Raw genomic sequence first — 21,656 nt, forward strand, 5'->3', positions numbered from 1 at the left:
TTGTCTAGTAGCAATCAGCACTTGAAATTAATGCTCGCAGCTCATTATAATGATTAAGGTGATGTCAGCTGTTCATTGGCTGTTTGCCTGTTTGGGAGTACAGGAAATCAGACAACTCTGGCACCAATTAAAGACAGCCAGCACCTCTTAAACGGGAGGTGTACTCTGGCTGCAGTCAAGACGGAAACTTCCAAAGTTTTTTTAAAACGCACTCAAATTCTCCAAGAGCATGTTGCAGGCCCTGATCCATAGGTAGGAGGGAGATCCTGTTTCCTTCAGGGAGTAGAAAGCCCTCCAGGAAACAACTCCACCACTGATGGAAGAGGTTGCAGAGGATGCCAATGCCAGCAGCTTAGCTCCGAGGATATGACTACAATGCCAAAAGAAATTTAATAGCGTCAGAGTTGTTAAAGTACAAATAATGCTATCTTACTCTCTGCTCAAACCTCCACCACTACCAGCCTCATTTCTCACAATACTAGTTCCCCTTCAGTCTACTTCAATCACTGTACCACAGTTTATGCTTGTTCCTTTTCCTCATACACAACTCACATCTTATAAATTGCATGTAAACTTTTCCACTGTCAGGCAAACCCCCCACCTGCCAAGATTGAGGCACACATGATTTCGCCACATGAACATTAAAACTTAAAATTGCAAGCCCCTGACTGGAAAGACATTTCCATAGTAATTGACAGTGTTAGAACAAGGGACTCATTCAACCAACAAGGAACTTTTGGTTATCAGGCACTGAAGGTGGGAGGAGCTAGCGTTCCAGAGACTGCTACGGTACAATCCACAAACCTCGCAGGAGAGACTGTTCCAAATAAGGAGCAAGTAACATGACTAACCTGCTGGGCAACCTGGGAGTTTTTTTGAATTTGAACTCCCAATAAAGGAATTGGAACAGAGACAAAGCCGTGTGCTCATGGAGTAAAGATCTCTCCTAGAAGTGAAGCAAGAATTACAGCATCTCCTGTCTGCCTGCTTCCATCTCCTTCCCACAGAACTGAATTTTGTGAAAACACATGAAACTCAAAGAGAGAAAGGTTTCCTACGGGAACAAGGTTTTAAGAAGACTACTGGGCCCCAATGAAACTCAAGACCATATCTTCAATCAAGGACTACAGCAAACTCAAACTGTTCTACTTATCTTTTCTTCTGCTCTTTTCTGTTCTTACTTGCATGTGTATATTACGCATTCATGCTAGCGTGGGCACGTCATATATCCATAGGCATGAACCATATTAGAGTTTAAGTTTAATTTGTAATAAAATTTCATCTTTCTTCTTTAAACCTCAGAAAGTCTGTGTGAATTGGTTTCTTTGTCTTATAATTGGAAAACTATGAACAAGGATTCACAAAGGGTGAGCTCAAAACAGTGTGTTTAGAAATTAAACCCTGTTACAATAAGACCAGGTGAAGATAGTAACATACCCCTAGAGACCTTTTGCACCTGGTCATAACACCACCATGACAGGTACATTCTCTAAGCACCTCATAAGGATGTCATGAAGATACTCTGTTCTTTCATGGAGAAGAAAGTCAAAACAACTCCAGACAGGAAGCTTCCACTGGAACAGGCTGAGTCCACTGGCACTCCCTCTTACACGTTTGAAGAAAAGGTGCCAGCCGTCACATGTTATGGCTGTGTGCAATGCTGAGGAGGCATCGTGCAGGATTCCTTCTCAGGATTTATCCTCTTTCTTACTTCTTATTTCTATCTTAGCCTTCAGACTCTGGATGGCTAACTGTAGCTGCTTTTACAAGCCACTTCCTTCTCCTCTTTCTTTCACATAAAAGCTAACCCTGGTCCTTCTTTTTCATTTCAGGAGCTGAAAATATGGAGAAAACCTTTGCCACTTCAAGAAGCCTTCCTACATATGCACCAGCTCTTGATCCAACCCGACCAAACAACAGATCAGAGACAGGCACCATGTAAGGACAGGACAGAGGAAGGGGCTTCACATGGTGAATCACTAGCCATAAGTGTGCAAGAGCTAGGGCAGGCGGATAGGAAGCCACAGCCAATGACCCAGACTCCTCCATCACCATCTCTGGGTCTGTCCTGTCCCACTGGCAGGAAAGCCTCACCGGAGGTGGCAGTATAGTTCTATGCAGTCGTGAAGAGAGTGGCCCTTAAAGTCCTCAACATTAACTCTAGATACCATGAAGCACCAGGTCCAACATGGACAAGGAAGCTTCCTGCTGATTACCATCCACCTCTCTCAGCTGATGCTGATGAAGCAGTACTCTTCCATGTTGAACACCACTTGGAAGAAGCACTGGGGATAGCAATGGCACAGAATGCAATCTGACTGTGGGACTGCAATGTCTATCACAAAGAGTGGCTAGTTTTTTTTTATTCATTCATGGGATGTGGACATCGCTGGCTAGGCCAGCATTTATTGCCCATCCCTAATTGCCCTAAAGAAGGTGGGAGTGAGCTGCCTTCTTGAACCGCTGCAGTCCATGTGGGGTAGGTACACCCACAGTGCTGTTAGGAAGGGAAGGAATGGCGATATAGTTCCAAGTCAGCATGTTGTGTGACTTGGAGGGGAACTTGCAGGTGGTAGTGTTCCCATACATTTGCTGCCCTTGTTCTTCCAGTTGGTAGAGGTCGCGGGTTTGGAAGGTGCTGTCTAAGGAGCATTGGTGCGTTGCTGCAGTGCATCTTGTAGATGGTGCACACTGCTGCCACTGTGCGTCAGTGGTGGAGGGAGTGAATGTTTGTAGATGGGGTGCCAATCAAGCGGGCTGCATTGTCCTGGATGGTGTCGAGCTTCTTGAGTGTTGTTGGAGCTGCACCCATCCAGGCAAGTGGAAAGTATTCCATCACACTCCTGACTTGTGCCTTGTAGATGGTGAACAGACTTTGGGGAGTCAGGAGGCGAGTTACTCGCCGCAGGATTCCTAGCCTCTGACCTGCTCTTGTAGCCATGGTATTTATAAGGCTACTCCAGTTCAGCTTCTGGTCAATGGTAGCCCCTAGGATGTTAATAGTGGGGGAATTCAGCGATGGTAATGCCATTGAACGTCAAGGGGCAATGCTTCGATTCTCTGTTGGAGATGGTCATTGCCTGGCACTTGTGTGGCGCGAATATTACTAGCCACAGATCTTGCTGCATTTCTACGCAGACTGCTTCAGTATCTGAGGAGTCACGAATGGTGCTGAACATTGTGCAATCATCAGCGAACATTCCCACTTCTGACCTTATGATTGAAGGAAGGTCATTGAAGAAGCAGATGAAGATGGTTGGGCCGAGGACACTACCCTGAGGGACTCCTGCAGTGATGTCCTGGAGCTCAAATGATTGACCTCCAACAACCACAACCATCTTCTTTTGCGCTAGGTATGACTCCAACCAGCGGAGGGTCTTCCCCCTGATTCCCATTGACCTTAGTTTTGCTAGGGCTCCTTGATGCCATACTCGGGCAAATGCTGCCTTGATGTCAAGGGTAGTCACTCTCACCTCTCCTCTTGAGTTCAGCTCTTTTGTCCATGTTTGAATCAAGGCTGTAATGAGGTCAGGAGCTGAGTGCCCCTGGCAGAACCCAAACTGAGCGTCACTGAGCAGGTTATTGCTAAGCAAGTGCCGCTTGATGGCACTGTTGATGACACCTTCCATCACTTTACTGATGATTGAGAGTAGGCTGATGGGGCGGTAATTGGTCGGGTTAGATTTGTCCTGCTTTTTTTTGTGCACAGGACATACCTGGGCAATTTTCCACAATGGAGGGTAGATGCCAGTGTTGTAGCTGTACTGGAACAGCTTGGCTGGGGGCACAGCAAGTTCTGGAGCACAGGTCTTCAGTACTATTGCCGGAATATTGTCAGGGCCCATAGCCTTTGCAGTATCCAGTGCCTTCAGTCATTTCTTGATATCACGCGGAGTGAATCGAATTGGCTGAAGTCTGGCATCTGTGATGCTGGGGACTGGAAGAGGAGGCCGAGATGGATTATCAACTCGGCACTTCTGGCTGAAGATTGTTGCAAATGCTTCTGCCTTATCTTTCGCACTGATGTGCTGGGATCCCCCATCATTGAGGATGGGGATATTTGTGGAGCCACATCCTCCAGTTAGTTGTTTAACTGTCCACCACCATTCATGGCTGGATGTGGCAGGACTGCAGAGCTTAGATCTGATCCGTTGGTTATGTGATGATTAGCTATGTCTATCGCATGCTGCTTATGCAGTTTGGCACGCAAGTAGTCCTGGGTTGTAGCTTCACCAGGTTGACACCTCATTTTGAGGTATGCCTGGTGCTGCTCCTGGCATGCCCTCCTGCACTCTTCGTTGAACCAGGGTTGGTCTCCTGGCTTGATGGTAATGGTAGAGTGGGGGATATGCCGGGCCATGAGGTTACAGATTGTGGTTGAGTACAATTCTGCTGCTGCTGATGGCCCACAGCGCCTCATGGATGCCCAGTTTTGCATTGCTAGATCTGTTTGAAATCTATCCCATTTAGCACGGTGGTAGTACCACACATCACGAAGGAGGGTATCCTCAATGTGAAGGCGGGACTTCGTCTCCACAACGACTGTGCGGTGGTTACTCCTACCAATACTGTCGTGGACAGATGCATCTATGGCAGGCAGATTAGTGAGGACGAGGTCAATTATGTTTTCCCCTCCTGTTAGTTCCCCCACCACCTGCCGCATACCCAGTCTAGCAGATATGTCCTTTAGGACTCGGCCAGCACGGTCAGTAGTGGTGCTACCGAGCTACTCTTGGTGATGGACATTGTAGTCCCCTACCCACAGTACATTCTGTGCCCTTGCAACACTCAGTGCTTCCTCCAAGTGGTGTTCAACATGAAGGAGTACTGACTCATTAGCTGAGGGAGAGCGGTAGGTGGTAATCAGCAGGAGGTTTCCTTGTCCATGTTTGACCTGATGCCATGAGACTTCATGGGGTCCAGAGTCGATGTTGAGGACTCCCAGGGCAACTCCCTCCCTATTGTATACCACTGTGCCGCCACCTCTGCTGGGTCTGTCTTGCCGGTGGGACAGGACATACCCGGGGATGGTGATGGCAGTGTTTGGGATGTTGTCTGTCAGCTATGATTCTGTGAGTATGACTATGTCAGGCTGTTACTTGACTAGTCTGTGGGACAACTCTCCCAACTTTGGCACAAGCCCCCAGATGTTAGTAAGGAGGACTTTTCAGGGTTGACAGGGCTGGGTTTGCCATTGTCGTTTCCGGTGCCGAGGTTGATGCCGGGTGGTCTGTCCGGTTTCATTCCTTTTCTTACACTTTGTAGCAATTTAATACAACTGAGTGGCTTGCTAGGCCACTTCAAAGGGCACTTAACAGTCAACCATATTGCTGTGGGTCTGGTGTCACATGTCAGCCAGACCAGGTAAGTACGGCATATTCCCTTCCCTGAAGGACATTACTGAACCAGATGGGTTTTTACAACAATTGACATTGGTTTCATGGCCATCATTGGACCAGCTTTAAATTTCAGATTTATTAATTGAATTCAAATTCCACCTTCTGCTGTGGTGGAATTTGAACCCATGTCCCCAGAGCAATACCCTGGGTCTCTGGATTACTAGTCCAGTGACAATACCACTATGCCACCACTTCCCCCTAGTAGCACCGGTACTGACTAGGCCCTGGGCCTGCAGCAGGTGGTGAGCGAACCAACACAAGGGAAAAGCCTACTTTTTCTCATCCTCACAAATCTACTTGTCATGGATGCACCTATCCATGACAGTATTGGTAGGAATCACCACTGCACAGTCCTGGTAGACAAAGACCTGTCTTCACACTGAGGACAGTTGCATGTTGTGTGGCGCTGCCACTGTGCTAAATAGCATAATTTAGAACAGATCTAGCAGTTCAAACTAGGCATCCATGAGGATCTGTAAGCCATCAGTAGCAGCAGAATTATATTCCACCATAATCTGAAACCTCATGATCTGGCATATCACTCACTCAACCATTATCATCAAGCCAGGGGATCAAACCTGGTTCAAATGAGTATAGAAAAGCATGCTAGAAGCAGCACGAGGCATACCTAAAAACGAGGTGCCAACCTGGTGAAGCTACAACACAGGAGTTCATGCTAAACAGCGGAAGCAATGTGCTATAGACAGAGCTGAGTAATCCACAACGAATGGATCAGATCAAAGCTCTGCAGTCCTGCCACATCCAGTCATAAACGCTGGTGGACAATTAAACAAATAACCAGAGGAGGAGGCTCCAAAAACATCCCATTCTCAATCCCATGACGGGGAGCCCAACACAGCAGCGCAAAAGATAAAGCTGAAGCATTCGCAACATTCTTAAGTCAGAAGTGCCAAGTGAATGATTCATCTCAGCCCCCTCCCGAGGTCCTCACCATCTCAGTTCCTAGTGTTCAGCTAATACAAATCACTTCACATGATATCAAGAAATGGCTGAGCACTCTGCATACAGCAAAGACAATGGGCCCAACAACATTCTATTTATGGTGCTGAAGACCTATGTTCCAGAACTAGCTGTGCCTCTAGCCAAGCTGTTCTATTACAGCTACAACACTGGCATTTTCCCAACAAAGTGGAAAATTGACCAGTAAAACCTGTCCATGTAGTATAAGGGTTTGAAAGGGTTAATGTTTGTGACAGTGACAGTAACCCCTCCCACTGTAGTGGTGATGATGAGGTAATAGTCACATAGGCAATCTTACAAGTTCCCCAAGATATCCTCAATCTAATGAATAAGCCACATGGATTGAAGTGAAAGGGCTGTACTCAACAACAAAAGAATCTGTTATTTGAAGTTTACAGGAGATGTTTGCAACGCATGGTATTCCTGACGAGGTGGTGTCAGACAATGGACCACAGTTTGCAAACGAAATTCACACAATTTGTGAGAAAGTGGGGATTTGAACATCTCGCAAGATCCCCAAGATATCCTCACTATAACAGAAAAGCTGAAAGAGCAGTCAGAACTATTAAATCGTTGTTAAAGAAGAATGAAGATCTTCCAACTGCACTATTGAATTATTGGTCTACTCCATTGTTATGTGGACTATCACCTTCAGAGCTGTTGATGGGGAGGAAAATAAAAACTCAACTTCCTATTCTACTTAAGAAACTACTTCTAGGGTTCGTCGTCCAGGATTATCAGCGAGTTCAAGACAGAAGTCTTACAGGAAACAACAAGCTCACAATTACAATGAGAGATTTCGTACCAGAAACCACCCAAAGTTGAAGGAAGGGGAAAAGGTATGGATACAAGAACTAGGAAGAGAAAGTGTAGCCATCCAGAGAGGTGAAAATCATCAGAGATCTTATTTAGTGCATACTTCAAAAGGCGCTATAAGACAAAATAGGAGAAACCTTATTCTGCAGAAACAACAATCAGTTATATATTTGGATGAACCAGATGGTGATCATCAAACCCAGAGACAACAAGATACTACAAACCTCAGTCAAGGCCATCCAAGTGGTCGACCAATACTTCTGAGAAAGACTACTGATCTTTTGAGCCTGACAAGGACACGATCAGGGAGAGTCGTGAAGCATTCTGACAGACTGAATCTGTGATGTCAGAGACTTGAGGGGAGATGGGGTAGTATGCAAAGTCAAAATGAATGAATATATCAAAATATATATATGGACAAAGACTTGGGGGGGGGGGGAGATGTAGTACTGGGGTTTGAAAGGGTTAATGTTTGAGACAGTGAGAGTAACCCCTTGCACTGTAGTGCTGATGAGGTAATAGGCTTGGAAGAAGCAAGAAGCATCACGAGAGGTGCTAACTTGCTTAAGGAGAGTGTATATAGATGTGTAAATATGAGTTATTGTTTAGACCTACAGACTCCGAGAAGTTCTGTAGCCATGCTCGACCTAACATCTTCAATGCTATCAACAATGTACAAAAGTCCACAAAAAGCAGATCAAATCCAATCTGGCCAATTACCATCCCATCAGTCTACTCTCAACCATCAGCAAAGTGAGAGATAGTGTTATCAACAGTTCTATCAAGCAGCAATTGCTCACCAATAACCTGATGCTCAGCGGGGATTCCCCCAGGACCAGTAGCTGGGCAACCCAATTTCTTAAAACAGTCTGCAACCAACATTATAATGAGCTTCCTGAATAATTTCTGTGTGCACCCTGGACACCTATGGTGGAGCCGGATCCAATATGGGAGGTGGTGCACTTCCAATCTGGGATGGGTGCCCACCATTTTGGATGCTGAAATGCCCTTTTTATGCTTGTAAAATGAGTGTGGCATCAATGAATTTCTAGGCAGGTCATTTTTTCCAGAAGCAGTGTTGTGTGTCTCTACCTCTATCTCGATCCAGATAAGCATATTGAGTTACTCATATGATCCCTTCTAGCATCTTACATATAATTGAATGAATCAATTATCATTCTTCTTTGGCCTCCTTATCTCGAGAGACAATGGATAAGCACCTGGAGGGGGTCAGTGGTTTGTGAAGCAGCGCCTGGAGTGGCTATAAAGGCCAATTCTAGAATGACAGGCTCTTCCACAGGTGCTGCAGAGAAATTTGTTTGTCGGAGCTGTTACACAGTTGGCTCTCCCCTTGCGCCTCTGTCTTTTTTCCTGCCAACTACTAAGTCTCTTCGACTCGCCACACTTTAACCCCGTCTTTATGGCTGCCCACCAGCTCTGGCGAATGCTGGCAACCGACTCCCACGACTTGTGATCAATGTCACAGGATTTCATGTCGTGTTTGCAGACGTCTTTAAAGCGGAGACATGGACGGCTGGTGGGTTTGATACCAGTGGCGAGCTCGCTGTACAATGTGTCTTTGCAGTTATCATTATCATTGCAGTTAAGCTAATGAGCCTATAGTTCTCCAGTTAGGCCTCCAGTACTCCATGAGCCTCCTTCCAGGTCAACGGAACAATTTCTGACTCCAGCAAGCTGTAAAAGATATGAGCAAGGGGTTGCAAAGCTTATGTTCAATTTCTTTAAGCACCTTCCAGTGGCTGTCATTCAGACCAGCAGGCCCATCAGGTTTAAGAATTTAAATTTTAACAAAAATAGTAACATGGACAAAATAATTTATTGCTATATCTGTCAAAATGTAAAAATATTTGACACAAAATAACAGAACAGAAAAAAATGAATAAATGCAACATTTACCTGCAAAAGACTTGACAATTTTGCCCTTGGGTCTTTCCCAGTCAATAAAAAAGATGTCCACAGTTAACTGGAGTCCTAGTTTATGTAAAAGCTGAAGAAGCTAAGAGAATTGACATTCCCAGGCAAAAAGAGAAATAAATAAAAGGTTAGATGTTAACAGAAGTTGAACAGACTAAAGCATGGTAGTGTGACGGACTAGTAAAACATCAGAAGAATCACAGTAGTATCAGTTTAGGAATGGGGTCTGGAATTGTGGTGGTATTATGTCGAGCAATAAATATACCAGATGAACTGCAGTCTTTGTGTTATTTATGGTATATTATGAATCATTAATTACTGTAGGATTATAGAATGGTTACAGCACAGAAGGATGCCATTCAGCCTGACATATAAGAGCAAGAGCAACTCGACTGGTCCCACTTCCCTGCCCTTTCCCCGTAGCCCTGCAATTTTTTTTCTCTTCAGGTGCTTATCCAATTCCTTTTGGCAAGTCCTGATTGTATCTGCGTTCATCACAATACCAGGCAGTGCATTCCGGATCCTAACCACTCGCTGCATAAAAAAAGGTTTTTCTCGTGCTGCCGTTGGTTCTTTTGCCAATCACCTTAAATCAATATCGTCTGGTTCATGACCCTTCTGCCAATGGGAACAGTTTCTCTTCATCTACTCTGTCTAGATCCCGCATAGAATCATAGAATGTTTAAGGCACAGAAAGAGGTCACATGGTCCATGTGTCTGTGCTGGCCAAAAAACAATCCACCCATTCTAATCCCACCTTCCAGCATTTGGTCCATAGCCCTGCAGATTACGGCACCTGAGGTGCATATCCAGACTCCTTTTGAATGAGTTGAGGGATTCTGCCTCAACTGCCCTTTCAGGCAGTGATTTTCAGACCCGACCACCCTCTGGGTGAAAACATCTCCCTTCTAATTTTTTTTACCAATCACTTTAAATCTATATCCCCTCGTTACTGACCTCACCTCCACTCTATCCAGGCCCTCAAAATTTTGTACATTTCAATTAGATCTCCCCTCAACCTTCTCCGTTCCAAGGAGAACAACCCTAGCCTATCTAATCTTTCCAGTCCTCGCAACATCCTCGTAAATCTCTTCTGTACCCTCTCTAGTGCAATTACATCCTTTCTGTAATGAGGTGACCAGAACTGCACACAGTACTCAAGTTGTGGCCTAACCAATGAGATATACAGTTTCAGCATAACCTCCCTGCTCTTATATGCTATTCCTCGGCTAATAAAGGAAAGGATTCCAATGACTTCTTCACCACCTTATTGACCTGTCCTGCTACCTTCAGGGATCTGTGGACATTCACTCCAAGTTCCCTCACTTCCTCTACATTTCTCAGTATCTTCCCATTAATCATGTATTTCTTTGCCTTGTTTAACCTCCCCAAATGCATCACCTCACATTTCTTGGGCTGAATTCCATTTGCCACTTTTCTGTCCATCTGACCAGACCCTCAATATCTTCCTGCAGCCTACAGCTATCCTCCTTGTGATCTACCACACGGCCAATCTTTGTGTCGTCAGCAAACTTCTTGCTCATGCCCCCTACATTTAATATATAGCACAAAAAGCAGGGGACCCAGTACTGAGCCCTGCGGAACACGAGTGGAAACAGCCCTCCAGTCGCAAAAACACCTGTCATCAATTACCCTTTGTTTCCTGCCACTGAGCCAATTTTGTATCCACCTTGCTGTATTTCCCTGGATCCCATGGGATTTTATTTTTTTAACCAGTCTGCCATGTGGGGTCTTGTCAAAAGCCTTGCTAGAATCTATGTGGACCACATCAACTGCACTATCTTCATCAATCTCTCTTGTTACTTCTTCAAAAAATTCAATCAAGTCAGTCAAACAAGATCTTCCCTTAACAAATTCATGCTGACTATCCTTGATTAACTTGTGCCTTTCTAAGTGACAGTTTATCCTGTCTCTCAGAATAAATTCCAATAATTTGCCCACTACTGAGGTTAGACTGACTGGCCTGTAATTATTCGGTCTATCCCTCGCTCCATTTTTAAACAGAGGTACAATGTTAGCAGTTCTCCAATCCTCCAAACCTCTATCCAGTGAGGACCGGAAAATGATGGTCAGACCTTCTGCTATTTCTTCTCTTGCTTCTTTTAACAGCCTAGGGTACATTTCATCTGACCCTGGTGATTTATCAACTTGCTAATCCCATTAATACTTCATCTCTCCCTATGTTTATTACAACCAATACTTCACACTCCTTAACTACAATATCTGCATCATCCCCCTCTTTTGTGAAGACAGACGCAAAGTATTCATTAAGAATAATACCAACATCTTCCTCCCCTTTATGGACCTTACTCTCTCTGACTCTTAATGTATTGATAAAACACCTTTGGGTTCACCTTGATTTTGCTTGCCAATATTCTTTCATGCCCTCTCTTTGTTTTCCTAATTTCCTTTTTGATTTCACCCCTGCACTTTCTATACTCCTCTTGGCTTTTTGTAGTATTGAGTTCTTGGTGTCGGACATAAGCTTTACTTTTCTGCCTTACACTGTAAGCTCCTTGACATCCACGAGGCTCTAGATTTGGTTGACTCACCCTTTTTCTTTGTGGGTACATGTTTACTCTGAACCCCTTGAATCTCCCCTTTGAATGCCTTCCACTGATTTACCTTCAAGTAGCCGTTTCCAGTCCACTTTCGCTAAATCACTCCTCGGTTTAGTAAAATTGGCCTTGCCCCAACTGAGAACTCTAACTCCTGTTCTAATTCTATCCTTTTCCATAATTAAGTTAAAACTGACTGAATTATGATCACTACCACCAAAATGCTCTCCCACTGCCACTCCTTCCACCTGCCATCTTCATTTCCTAAAACTAAGTCTAAAACTGTACCCTCTCTTGTTGGACTTGCTACATACTGGTCAAAAAAGTTCTCTTGAATGCTCCTCAAGAATTCTGCTTCCTCAATTCCTTTCACACTAAAACTATCCCAGTTAATATTGGGGTAGTTAAAATCCCTTAGTATTGCTGCCCTATTGTTCTTGCACTTCTCAGAGATTTGCCTACATATCTGCTCTTCTATCTCCCTCTGGCTATTTGGGGGTCTACAGTACACTCCCAGCATTGTGATTGCCCCTTTTTTGTTCCTTAGCTCAATCCATACGGCTTCATTTGATGAACCTTCCAACATATTATCCCTCTTCACAGCTGTAATAGTTTCTTTGACCAAAATTGCCGCTGCCCTCCTTTCATACCCCACTCCGTCGCATCTGAAAACTCTGTAACCAGGAACATCAAGCTGCCATTCCTCTCTCTCCTTAAGCCATGTTTCTCTAACAGCTGTGATATCATACTGCCACATGTCTATCTGTGCCCTCAGCTCATCTGTTTTATTTGCTATACTCCTTGCATTGAAATAGATACCATTTACCCTTGAGCACTGCCAAACTCTCTTTTTTTAAATTTTCTAACCTTTGTTTCCTCTGTCTTCCAGACTCAGCCATTAATTTTCTGCCTTCCATTTTCATTTCTGATTTTGTCCCAACTACCCTCAGGTCCCCATTCCCCTGCCAAACTAGTTTAAACCCTCCCCAACAGCACTAGCAAAATGTCCCACAAGGAACTCAGTCCCGGCTCTGTTCAGGTGCAACCCGTCCGGCCTGTACAGGTCCCATCTCCCCCAGAGCCGGTCCCGATGTCCCAGGAATCTAAAGCCCTCCCTCCTGCACCATCTCATGAATGAATACTTCTACCAAATTTCCTCTCAACCTTTTCAGAGTCATAGATTTATACAGCACAAAAAGAGGCCTTTTTGCGCAACACGTCTGCGCCGACCATCAAGCACCCATCCAATCTAATCCCATTTTCCAGCACTTGGCCCATAGCCTTGTATGCTATGGTGTTTCAAGTGCTCATCGAAATACTTCTTAAATGTTGTGAGGGTTCCTGCCTCTACCACCCCTTCAGGCAGTGCATTCCAGATTCCAACCACCCTCTGGGTGAAAAGGTTTTTCCTCAAATCCCCTCTAAACCCCCTGCCCCTTACCTTAAATCTATGCTCCCTGGTTATTGACCCCTCTGCTAAGGGAAAAAGTTTCTTTCGATCTATCCTATCAATGCCCCTCATAATTTTGTATACCTCAATCAGGTCCGCCCTCAGCCTTCTCTGCTCTAAGGAAAACAACCCTAGCCTCTTCATAGCTGAAAGCTCCAGCCCAGGCAACATCCTGGTGAATCTCCTCTGCACCCTCTCCAGTGCAATCACATCCTTCCTATAGTGTGGTGACCAGAACTGTACACAGTACTCCAGCTGTGGCCTAACCAACGTTTTATACAGCTCCATCATAACTTCCCTGCTCTTATATTCTATGCCTCGGCTGATAAAGGCAAGTATCCCGTATACCTTCCTAACCACCTTATCTACCTGTGCTGCTGCCTTCAGTGATCCATGGACAAGCACACCAAGGTTCCTCTGACCTTCTGTACTTCCTAGGGTCCTACCATCCATTGTATATTCCCTTGCCTTATTGGTCCTCCCAAAATGCATCACCTCACACTTCTCAGGATTAAATTCCAACTGCCACTGCACCGCCCATCTTACCAGCCCAACTATATCATCCTGTAATCTAAGGCTTTCCTCCTCACTATTTACAACACCACCAATTTTCGTGTCATCTGCGAACTTACTGATCATACCTCCTATATTCACGTCTAAATCATTAATGTACACTACTAACAGTAAGGGTCCCAGCACCGATCCCTGCAGTACACCACTGGTCACAGGCTTCCACTCGCAAAAATAACCCTCGACCATCACCCTCTGCCTCCATCCAATAAGCCAATTTTGGATCCAATTTGCCAAATTACCCTGGATCCCCCTGGAACCTTCTTAACCAATCTCCTATGCGGGACCTAATCAAAAGCCCTACTGATGTCCATGTAGACTACATCAACTGCTTTATCCTCATCTACACATCCAGTCACTTCCTCGAAAAATTCAATCAAATTTTTTAGACATGATCTCTCCCTGACAAAGCCATGCTGACTATCCCTGATTAATCCCTGCCCCTCCAAGTGGAGATTAATCCTGTCTCTCAGAATTTTTTCCAATAATTTTCTCCCACTGACTTTAGGCTCTGTTCTCTGAGGAGAGCAACCCCAGATTCTCCAACCTATCCATGTAACTGAAATCTCTCATCCCTGGATCCATTTTCGAAAATTTTTCTGGACCATCTCTAAAGCCTAAAGAGTGGGCCCAGAATTGCAAACAATACTCCAGTTGAGTAATAGTAAGGGATTTTAACTACCCCAATATTAACTGGGATAGTTTTCGTGTGAAAGGAATTGAGGGAGTAGAATTCTTGAGGTGCATTCAAGCGAACTTTTTTGGCCGTAGGTAGCAAATCCGACAAGGGAGTTTTAGTCTTAGTTTTAGGAAATTAAGATGGGCAGGTGGAAGGAGTGGCAGTGGGAAAGCATTTTCTCGTAGTGATCATAATTCAGTCAGTTTTAACATAATTATGGAAAAGGACAAAGCTAGATCAGGAGTTAGAGTTCCCAATTGGGGCAAGGCCAATTTTGCTCCTTCCAAACCTGCGACCTCTACCACCTAGAAGGGCAAGGGTGGCAGATGCAAGCGAACACCATCACCTGCAAGTTCCACTCCAAGTCACTCACCATCCTGAATTGGAAATGTATCACCTTTTCTTCACTGTTGCTGGGCCAAATTCCTGGGACTCCCTTTGTAACAGCACTGTGGGTGTATCTAAACTGCACGGACAGCAGTTGATTAAGGAGGTAGCTCACCACCACCTTCACAAGGGCAATTCGGGATGGGCAATAAATGCTGGTCCTGTTAGGGGTGCTTACATCCCAAGAACGAATAAAAAAAAAAGAAACCAGATTCCATCTAGGTCACTTATTACTATCCTGCTAGTCACTTGATGCAATAATGGCCTTGTTGATTAATCATAGCAATGAATCTCAATCAATTAGTTTTTTATAGACCCAGACATGAAGTAAAGAAAACTTCAGTGGTGGACAGCTTTGGGAACTTAAGTTCCAAATTCACCTGTTCCTCTAACTTATCCTGTTATGTCTCAAATTACTCATACACTGTATTCCAAAAAACAACACATTTTATTATTGTCTGACAGACATCTATCTAATTTTTAACTGAATATTAATATGAACTGCCTCCACCATTTCCCTAGGGAGCCTGTTCCACAGATTGACCATTGTCTCACTGAAATAGTATGTCCGCAGATCAGTTTTGAATTTACCCTACTTCAAGCGCAGGCCATGTCCTCTGACCCGACTCTCTGGACAAATGAAACAATTTGTCATAGTCCACATTATTTAGTTACTTGAGAATTTTAAAAGCAGTAATTTACATAATGGCCGCTCATAATCCAATCACTCCACCCCTCAATCATTTTGGTTACTTCTTCTGTATTTTTTCAATAGCTGTAACATCCCTTTAGTGCTGCAGCAACCAGAACTATGTACACAATATCTTGAGGGGTCAGACTAAAGTTTTATAAAGAGGCAGGATTACCTCACCATTTCAGCTCAATACTGACCTTTCAATACATTGCTACACCTGATTTGCTTTACTCACTGTCACTGAGCATTCTTGTGATAGCTTCAATATATTGTCAATCAAGACTCCCAGATCTCGTTCATTTTCCATGAACAGAATATTGTGAGTTAGAAAGGCTGGCAAATAAATTGGTCATAGAAAAATAGAAAATAGGAGGAGTAGACCATTTGGCCCTTCGATCCTGCTCCGCCATTCATTATGATCATGGCTGATCTCCAACTCAGTAGACTGTTCCAGCTATCGCCCCATACCTTTTGATTTCTTTAGACCCAAGAGCTATATCTAACTCCTTTTTGAAAACATTCAATGTTTTGGCCTCAACTGCTTTCTGTGGAAGCGAATTCCACAGGCTCACCACTCTGGGTGAAGTAATTTCTCCTCATCGCAGTCCTGAAAGGTTTACCCCGTATCCTTAGACTATGACCCCCGGTTCTGGACTCCCCCACCGGCAGGAACTGAACTCCAGCGAATATAATGCTAACTGACTCAATCTCTCCTCATACGTCGGTCCCACCATCCCAGGAATCAGTCTGGTAAACCTTCGCTGCACTCCCTCTCTAACAAGAACATCCTTCCTCAGATAAGGAGACCAAAACTGCACACAATATTCCAGGTGTGGCCTCACCTAGGCCCTGTATAATTGTAGCAAGACATCCCTGCTCTTGTACTCAAATCCTCTCGCTATGAAGGCCAACATACCATTTACCTTTTTTACCGTCTGTTGCACCTGCATGCTTACCTTCAGCGACTGGTGTATGAGAACACCCAGGTCTCGTTGCATATTCCCCTCTGTCAGTTTATAGCCGTTCAGATAATAATCTACCTTCCTGTTTTTGCTACCAAAGTGGATAACCTCACATTTATCCACATTATACTGCATCTACCATGCATTTGCCCACTCACTCAACTTGTCCAAATCACCCTGAAGCCTCTCTGCATCCTCCTCACAACTCACCTTCCCACCCAGTTTTGTGTCATCTGCAAATTTGGAGATATTACATTTAGTTCCTTCATCTAAATTATGAATATATATTGTGAATAGCTGGATCCCTGCGGTACCCCACTAGTCACTGGCTGCCATTCGGAAAAAGACCCGTTTATTCCTACTCTTTGTTTCCTGTCTGCCAACCAATTATCTATCCATCGCAATACACTACCCCCAATCCTATGCGCTTTAATTTCATAAGTTAATCTCTTATGTGGGACTTTGTCGAAAGCCTTCTGAAAGTCCAAATAAACCACATCCACTGGCTCCCCCTCATCAACTTTACTAGTTACATCCTTGAAGAATTCTAATAGATTTGTCAAGCATGATTTCCCTTTCGTAAATCCATGCTGACTCTGTCCGATTCTACCACTGTTCTCTAAATGCTCTGCTATAAAATCTTTCATAATGGACTCCAGAATTCTCCCCACTACCGACGTCAGGCAACGCAGGTCAATAGAGTGGTCAAGAAGGCATACGGCATGCTTTCCTTCATCGGACGGGGTATTGAGTACAAGAGTTGGCAGGTCATGTTACAGTTGTATAGGACTTTGGTTCGGCCACATTTGGAATACTGCGTGCAGTTCTGGTCGCCACATTACCAAAAGGATGTGGATGCTTTGGAGAGGGTGCAGAGGAGATTCACCAGGATGTTGCCTGGTATGGAGGGCGCTAGCTATGAAGAGAGGTTGAGTAGATTAGGATTATTTTCATTAGAAAGACGGAGGTTGAGGGGGGACCTGATTGAGGTGTACAAAATCATGAGAGGTATAGACAGAGTGGATAGCAAGAAGCTTTATCCCAGAGTGGGGGATTCAATTACAAGGGGACACGAGTTCAAAGTGAAAGGGGAAAAGTTTAGGGGGGATATGCGTGGAAATTTCTTTACGCAGAGGGTGGTGGGTGCCTGGAACGCTTTGCCAGCGGAGGTGGTAGACGCGGGCACGATAGCGTCTTTTAAGATGTATCTAGACAGATACATGAATGGGCAGGAAGTAAAGAGATACAGACCCTTAGAAAATAGGCGACAGGTTTAGATAGAGGATTTGGATCGGCGTAGGCTTGGAGGGCCGAAGGGCCTGTTCCTGTGCTGTAATTTTCTTTGCTCTTTGTTCTTTGTCAGGCTGACTGGTCTATAATTCCCTGCATTCTCTCTACGTCCCTTTTTAAATAATGGGGTTACATTAGCTACCCTCCAATCTGTAGGAACTGTTCCAGAGTCTATAGAATCTTGGAAGATGACCACCAATGCATCCACTATTTCTAGGGCCACTTCCTTAAGTACTCTGGGATGTAGATTATCAGGCCCTGGGGATTTATCGGCCTTCAATCCCATCAATTTCCCAATACCATTTCTCTACTAATACTGATTTCCTTCAGTTCCTCCCTCTCACTAAACCCTGTGTTCCCCAACATTTCTGGTATGATAATTGTGTCCTCCTGTGTGAAGACAGAACCAAAGTATGCATTTAGTTGGTCAGCAAGTTGCTGCAGGAGAAAGTATTAGAATCCCCCCCACAACATGTTGCCACTCTACTGCAAGTGTGAAGGACACAATGTTGCAGCTGGAAATCGATAGCAGCTAGAAGTTGTGGCCCATATATGTGAGGTAAGTGTTACTGCCCTTGACATCAAGGCAACATTTGACCAAGTATGGCATCAAGGAGCACTAGCAAAACTGGAGTCAATGGGGTCAGGGGGGAAGCTCTCTGCTGGTTGGAGTCATACCTAGCATAAAGGAAGATGGTTGGTGGAAGTCAATCATCTCAGTCCCAGGACAATACTGCAGGAGTTTTTTCCTCAGGGTAGTGTCCTCGGCACAACCATTTTCAGCTGCTTCATCAATGACCTTCCCTCCATCATCGGGTCAGAAGGGGGGATGTTCACTGATGATTGCACAATGTTCAGCACCATTTATGACTCCTCAGATACTGAAGCAGCCCATGTCCATATGGAGCAAGACCTGGACAACATCTGGGCTTGGCTGATGAGTGGCAAGTAATATTCGCGCTACACAAGTGACAGGCAATGACCATCTTAAAAAAGAGAGAATCAAACCATCATCCCTTGACATTCAATGGCATTACCATCACTGAATCCCCCAATATCAACATCTGCGGGGGGGGGGGGGTTACCATTGACCAGAAACTGAACTGGACCAGTCACATAAATGCTACGGCTATAAGAGCAGGTCAGAGGCTGGGAATTCTGCAGCGAGTAACTCACCTCCTGACTCCCTGTCTACCACCTACAAGGCACAAGTCAGGAGTGTGACTTGCCTGTATAGATGCAGCTCCAACACTCAAGAAGCTCTACACCATTCAGGATAAAGCAGCCCCCTTGATTGGCACCCCAACCACAACCTTCAACGTTCACTCCTTCCACCACCAACGCAGTGGCAAGCAGTATGTACCATCTACAAGATGCACTGCAGCACCTCACCTAGGCTCCTTCGCCAGCACCTTCCAAACCTGCAACCTCTACTACCAATAAGGACAAAGGCAGCAGATGTAAGGTAACACCACCACCTGCAAGTTCCCCTCCAAGCCTATCCTGACCTGGAACTAATTTGCCGCTCCTTCACTGTCGCTGGGTCAAAATACTGGAACTCCCTTCCCAACAGCACTGCTGGTATATGTACACCCTAAAGACTGCAGCGGTTCAAGAAGGCAGCTCACCACCACCTTTTCAAGGGCAGTTAGTGATGGGCAATAAATGCTGGCATAGCCAACGATGCCCACATCCCCTGAACGAATAAAAAAAAGGAACCAATGATATACGAAAGATTAGTACAGAGGTGATGCAGAGGTGGTATGAAGAGTTAGGGTCAAGGTTCAAAGCATGACTTTGAGGGCGGTAATTTAAAATAATTACTTCCTGTGTCACACACTGTGCTGTTTAGGCTAGGACAGATTAGATCAATTCATGCATAGTTTGACAGATTTATTTTTTATTTATTTTATTTAGAGATACAGCACTGAAACAGGCCCTTTGGCCCACCGAGTCTGTGCCGACCAACAACCACCCATTTTTACTAACCCTACAGTAATCCCTTATTCCCTACCACCTACCTACACTAGGGGCAATCTTACAACAGCCAATTTACCTATCACCTGCAAGTCTTTGGCTGTGGGAGGAAACCGGAGCACCCGGCGAAAACCTGCACGGTCACAGGGAGAACTTGCAAACTCCGCACAGGCAGTACCCAGAATCGAACCCGGGTCCCTGGAGCTGGGAGGCTGCGGTGCTAACAACTGCTCCACTGTGCCGCCCCATTTGTTGCTCCCTCTGAAATTTGGCATTCTTGTGTCCTGATAAGTGCAAGGTGAAAAGCCTTGGCAGCACATCTCTTTTTTCAGCAATATTTCAATTAATTGAATTTAAATTCCCCCAGCAGCCACAGTGGGATTTGACCTCGTGGTCAACTTCTAGCTGCTATCCTTCCTTTTCCAAAAGCCTAGGAGTGCGCTGGATCCTGGCCACAGGTAGATCAGGGCGAGAGGGGTCTTGTGGGGTGGTGGTTATGAGGGAGAGGGGTTGGCAGCAAGGGCAGGGGGTGGCTCTCAACAGCTACTGTGTGCCTTTTAACGAGGGACCCTCTCACCCCCTGAGCTGTCAAGCAACTCGCAGTGTTTTTCTTGCCATGCTCCCTGTGCGGCGACGGCCCGCCCACCATTGGGCTAAATGTGGCAGCGGCGAGATATGGCCCTTAATTGGGCATTAATTGCCCACTTAAGGGGCTCAATTGGTGATAGACTTAATTTCAGCACTGCCGGTGTCTATCACTTCAGTCTATCACCAATTGAGCCCCTTAAGTGGACAATTGAGCCATTTAAGAACCAGGAAGGTAACGGGGGACAGCATAAAATTCCCCCTTGTCTCCAGAGCATTCGTCCTGGCCTCTGGATTACTAGTCCAGTAACATTACCACAGTTCTATTGTACCCAATCAGAGGGCTGGCAGCTCAGCAGCTCTGCCACTAGTAGTGGCCACAGCTGAGGCTGCAGATCCAGGATGAAGGCGAGTCAGTGGTGAGGCGCCCTGGAAAAGAGATGTGTTTTTCTGGGGAGGCCAGGATCTGGCAATCGGGGTTGGCGGGGTGGGGGCAGTCGTGGTACACCGGCAGTGCCGTTGCTGCAGGGGTGGGGGGGGGGGCCCTCCATGGGCCATGGAGTTATGGAGTGCCCATCAAGGAGGGAACCCCTCCGGAACCCACTGGAGTCTGCCAGGTTTTACCTGTTATGTTATGTATATATTCTGATGAAAGGTCACTGACCTGAAACATTAACTCTGCTTCTTCTCTCTCCACAGACACTGCCAGATCTGCTGAGTATTTCCATCATTTTTTATTTCAGATTTCCAGCATCTGCAGTATTTTGCTTTTCTTTACCTGGCTGTCTCCCTATGTTGCAGTGGTTCCTCCCAATGTGGGCAAAATGCCTGCAGGGGTGGGAAGTGGTTCTTAAATGGCTCAATTGGCCGCTCAGTGGGTGGCCATGCCACTGAGGTATCTGGAGCTGGCAACATGTCATGGTATCCCTGCCTGACCTTCCTGGGCCGGGAAAATTCAGCCCAGTTTGTGGTGGAGAAGAAAATCTGGGAGAAAACAGATGCTGTAAGAGTGACTGAAATCCGATGAAATTTATTGAAATTACCTGTCAGGGTTTGAATGCAAGAAGGATTTTACTGAAATTATGAGGGGCATGTTTTGAAACTGGATTCTCCAATGAACTCCTTACCAGTTTCTGAGGTTTCACCCTACACAAATGCTTGACTTGTCTAAAACTCTGCTACCCAAATTATTTATCGCTTTATCTGCGACTCACTCACTCTCCATTGGCTCCCTGTGCCTCAACACATCACATTCAAAATCTGTATTTTCATTTACAAATTACTCTAAGGCCTTATGCCAGCCGACCTCAGCCAGCCCTACATCCGAACCTGTGCTTCTTGGTCTATCAGTG

The 21,656-nt window shown here is 45.3% G+C and overlaps 1 protein-coding gene across 1 annotated transcript in view; it reads right to left on the reverse strand.

The window, feature by feature from the left end:
- LOC137370259 (uncharacterized) overlaps positions 1-21,656 on the reverse strand; it is a 323,712-nt gene that overhangs the window by 109,958 nt on the left and 192,098 nt on the right. The window contains exon 34 of the mRNA XM_068032638.1: positions 9,114-9,213. Coding sequence (XP_067888739.1) covers positions 9,114-9,213 — 100 coding nt within the window. The remainder of the gene's footprint in view (positions 1-9,113; positions 9,214-21,656) is intronic.

The sequence above is a fragment of the Heterodontus francisci genome, chromosome 5 (genome assembly GCF_036365525.1).
Source record: "Heterodontus francisci isolate sHetFra1 chromosome 5, sHetFra1.hap1, whole genome shotgun sequence".
NCBI lineage: Eukaryota > Metazoa > Chordata > Chondrichthyes > Heterodontiformes > Heterodontidae > Heterodontus > Heterodontus francisci.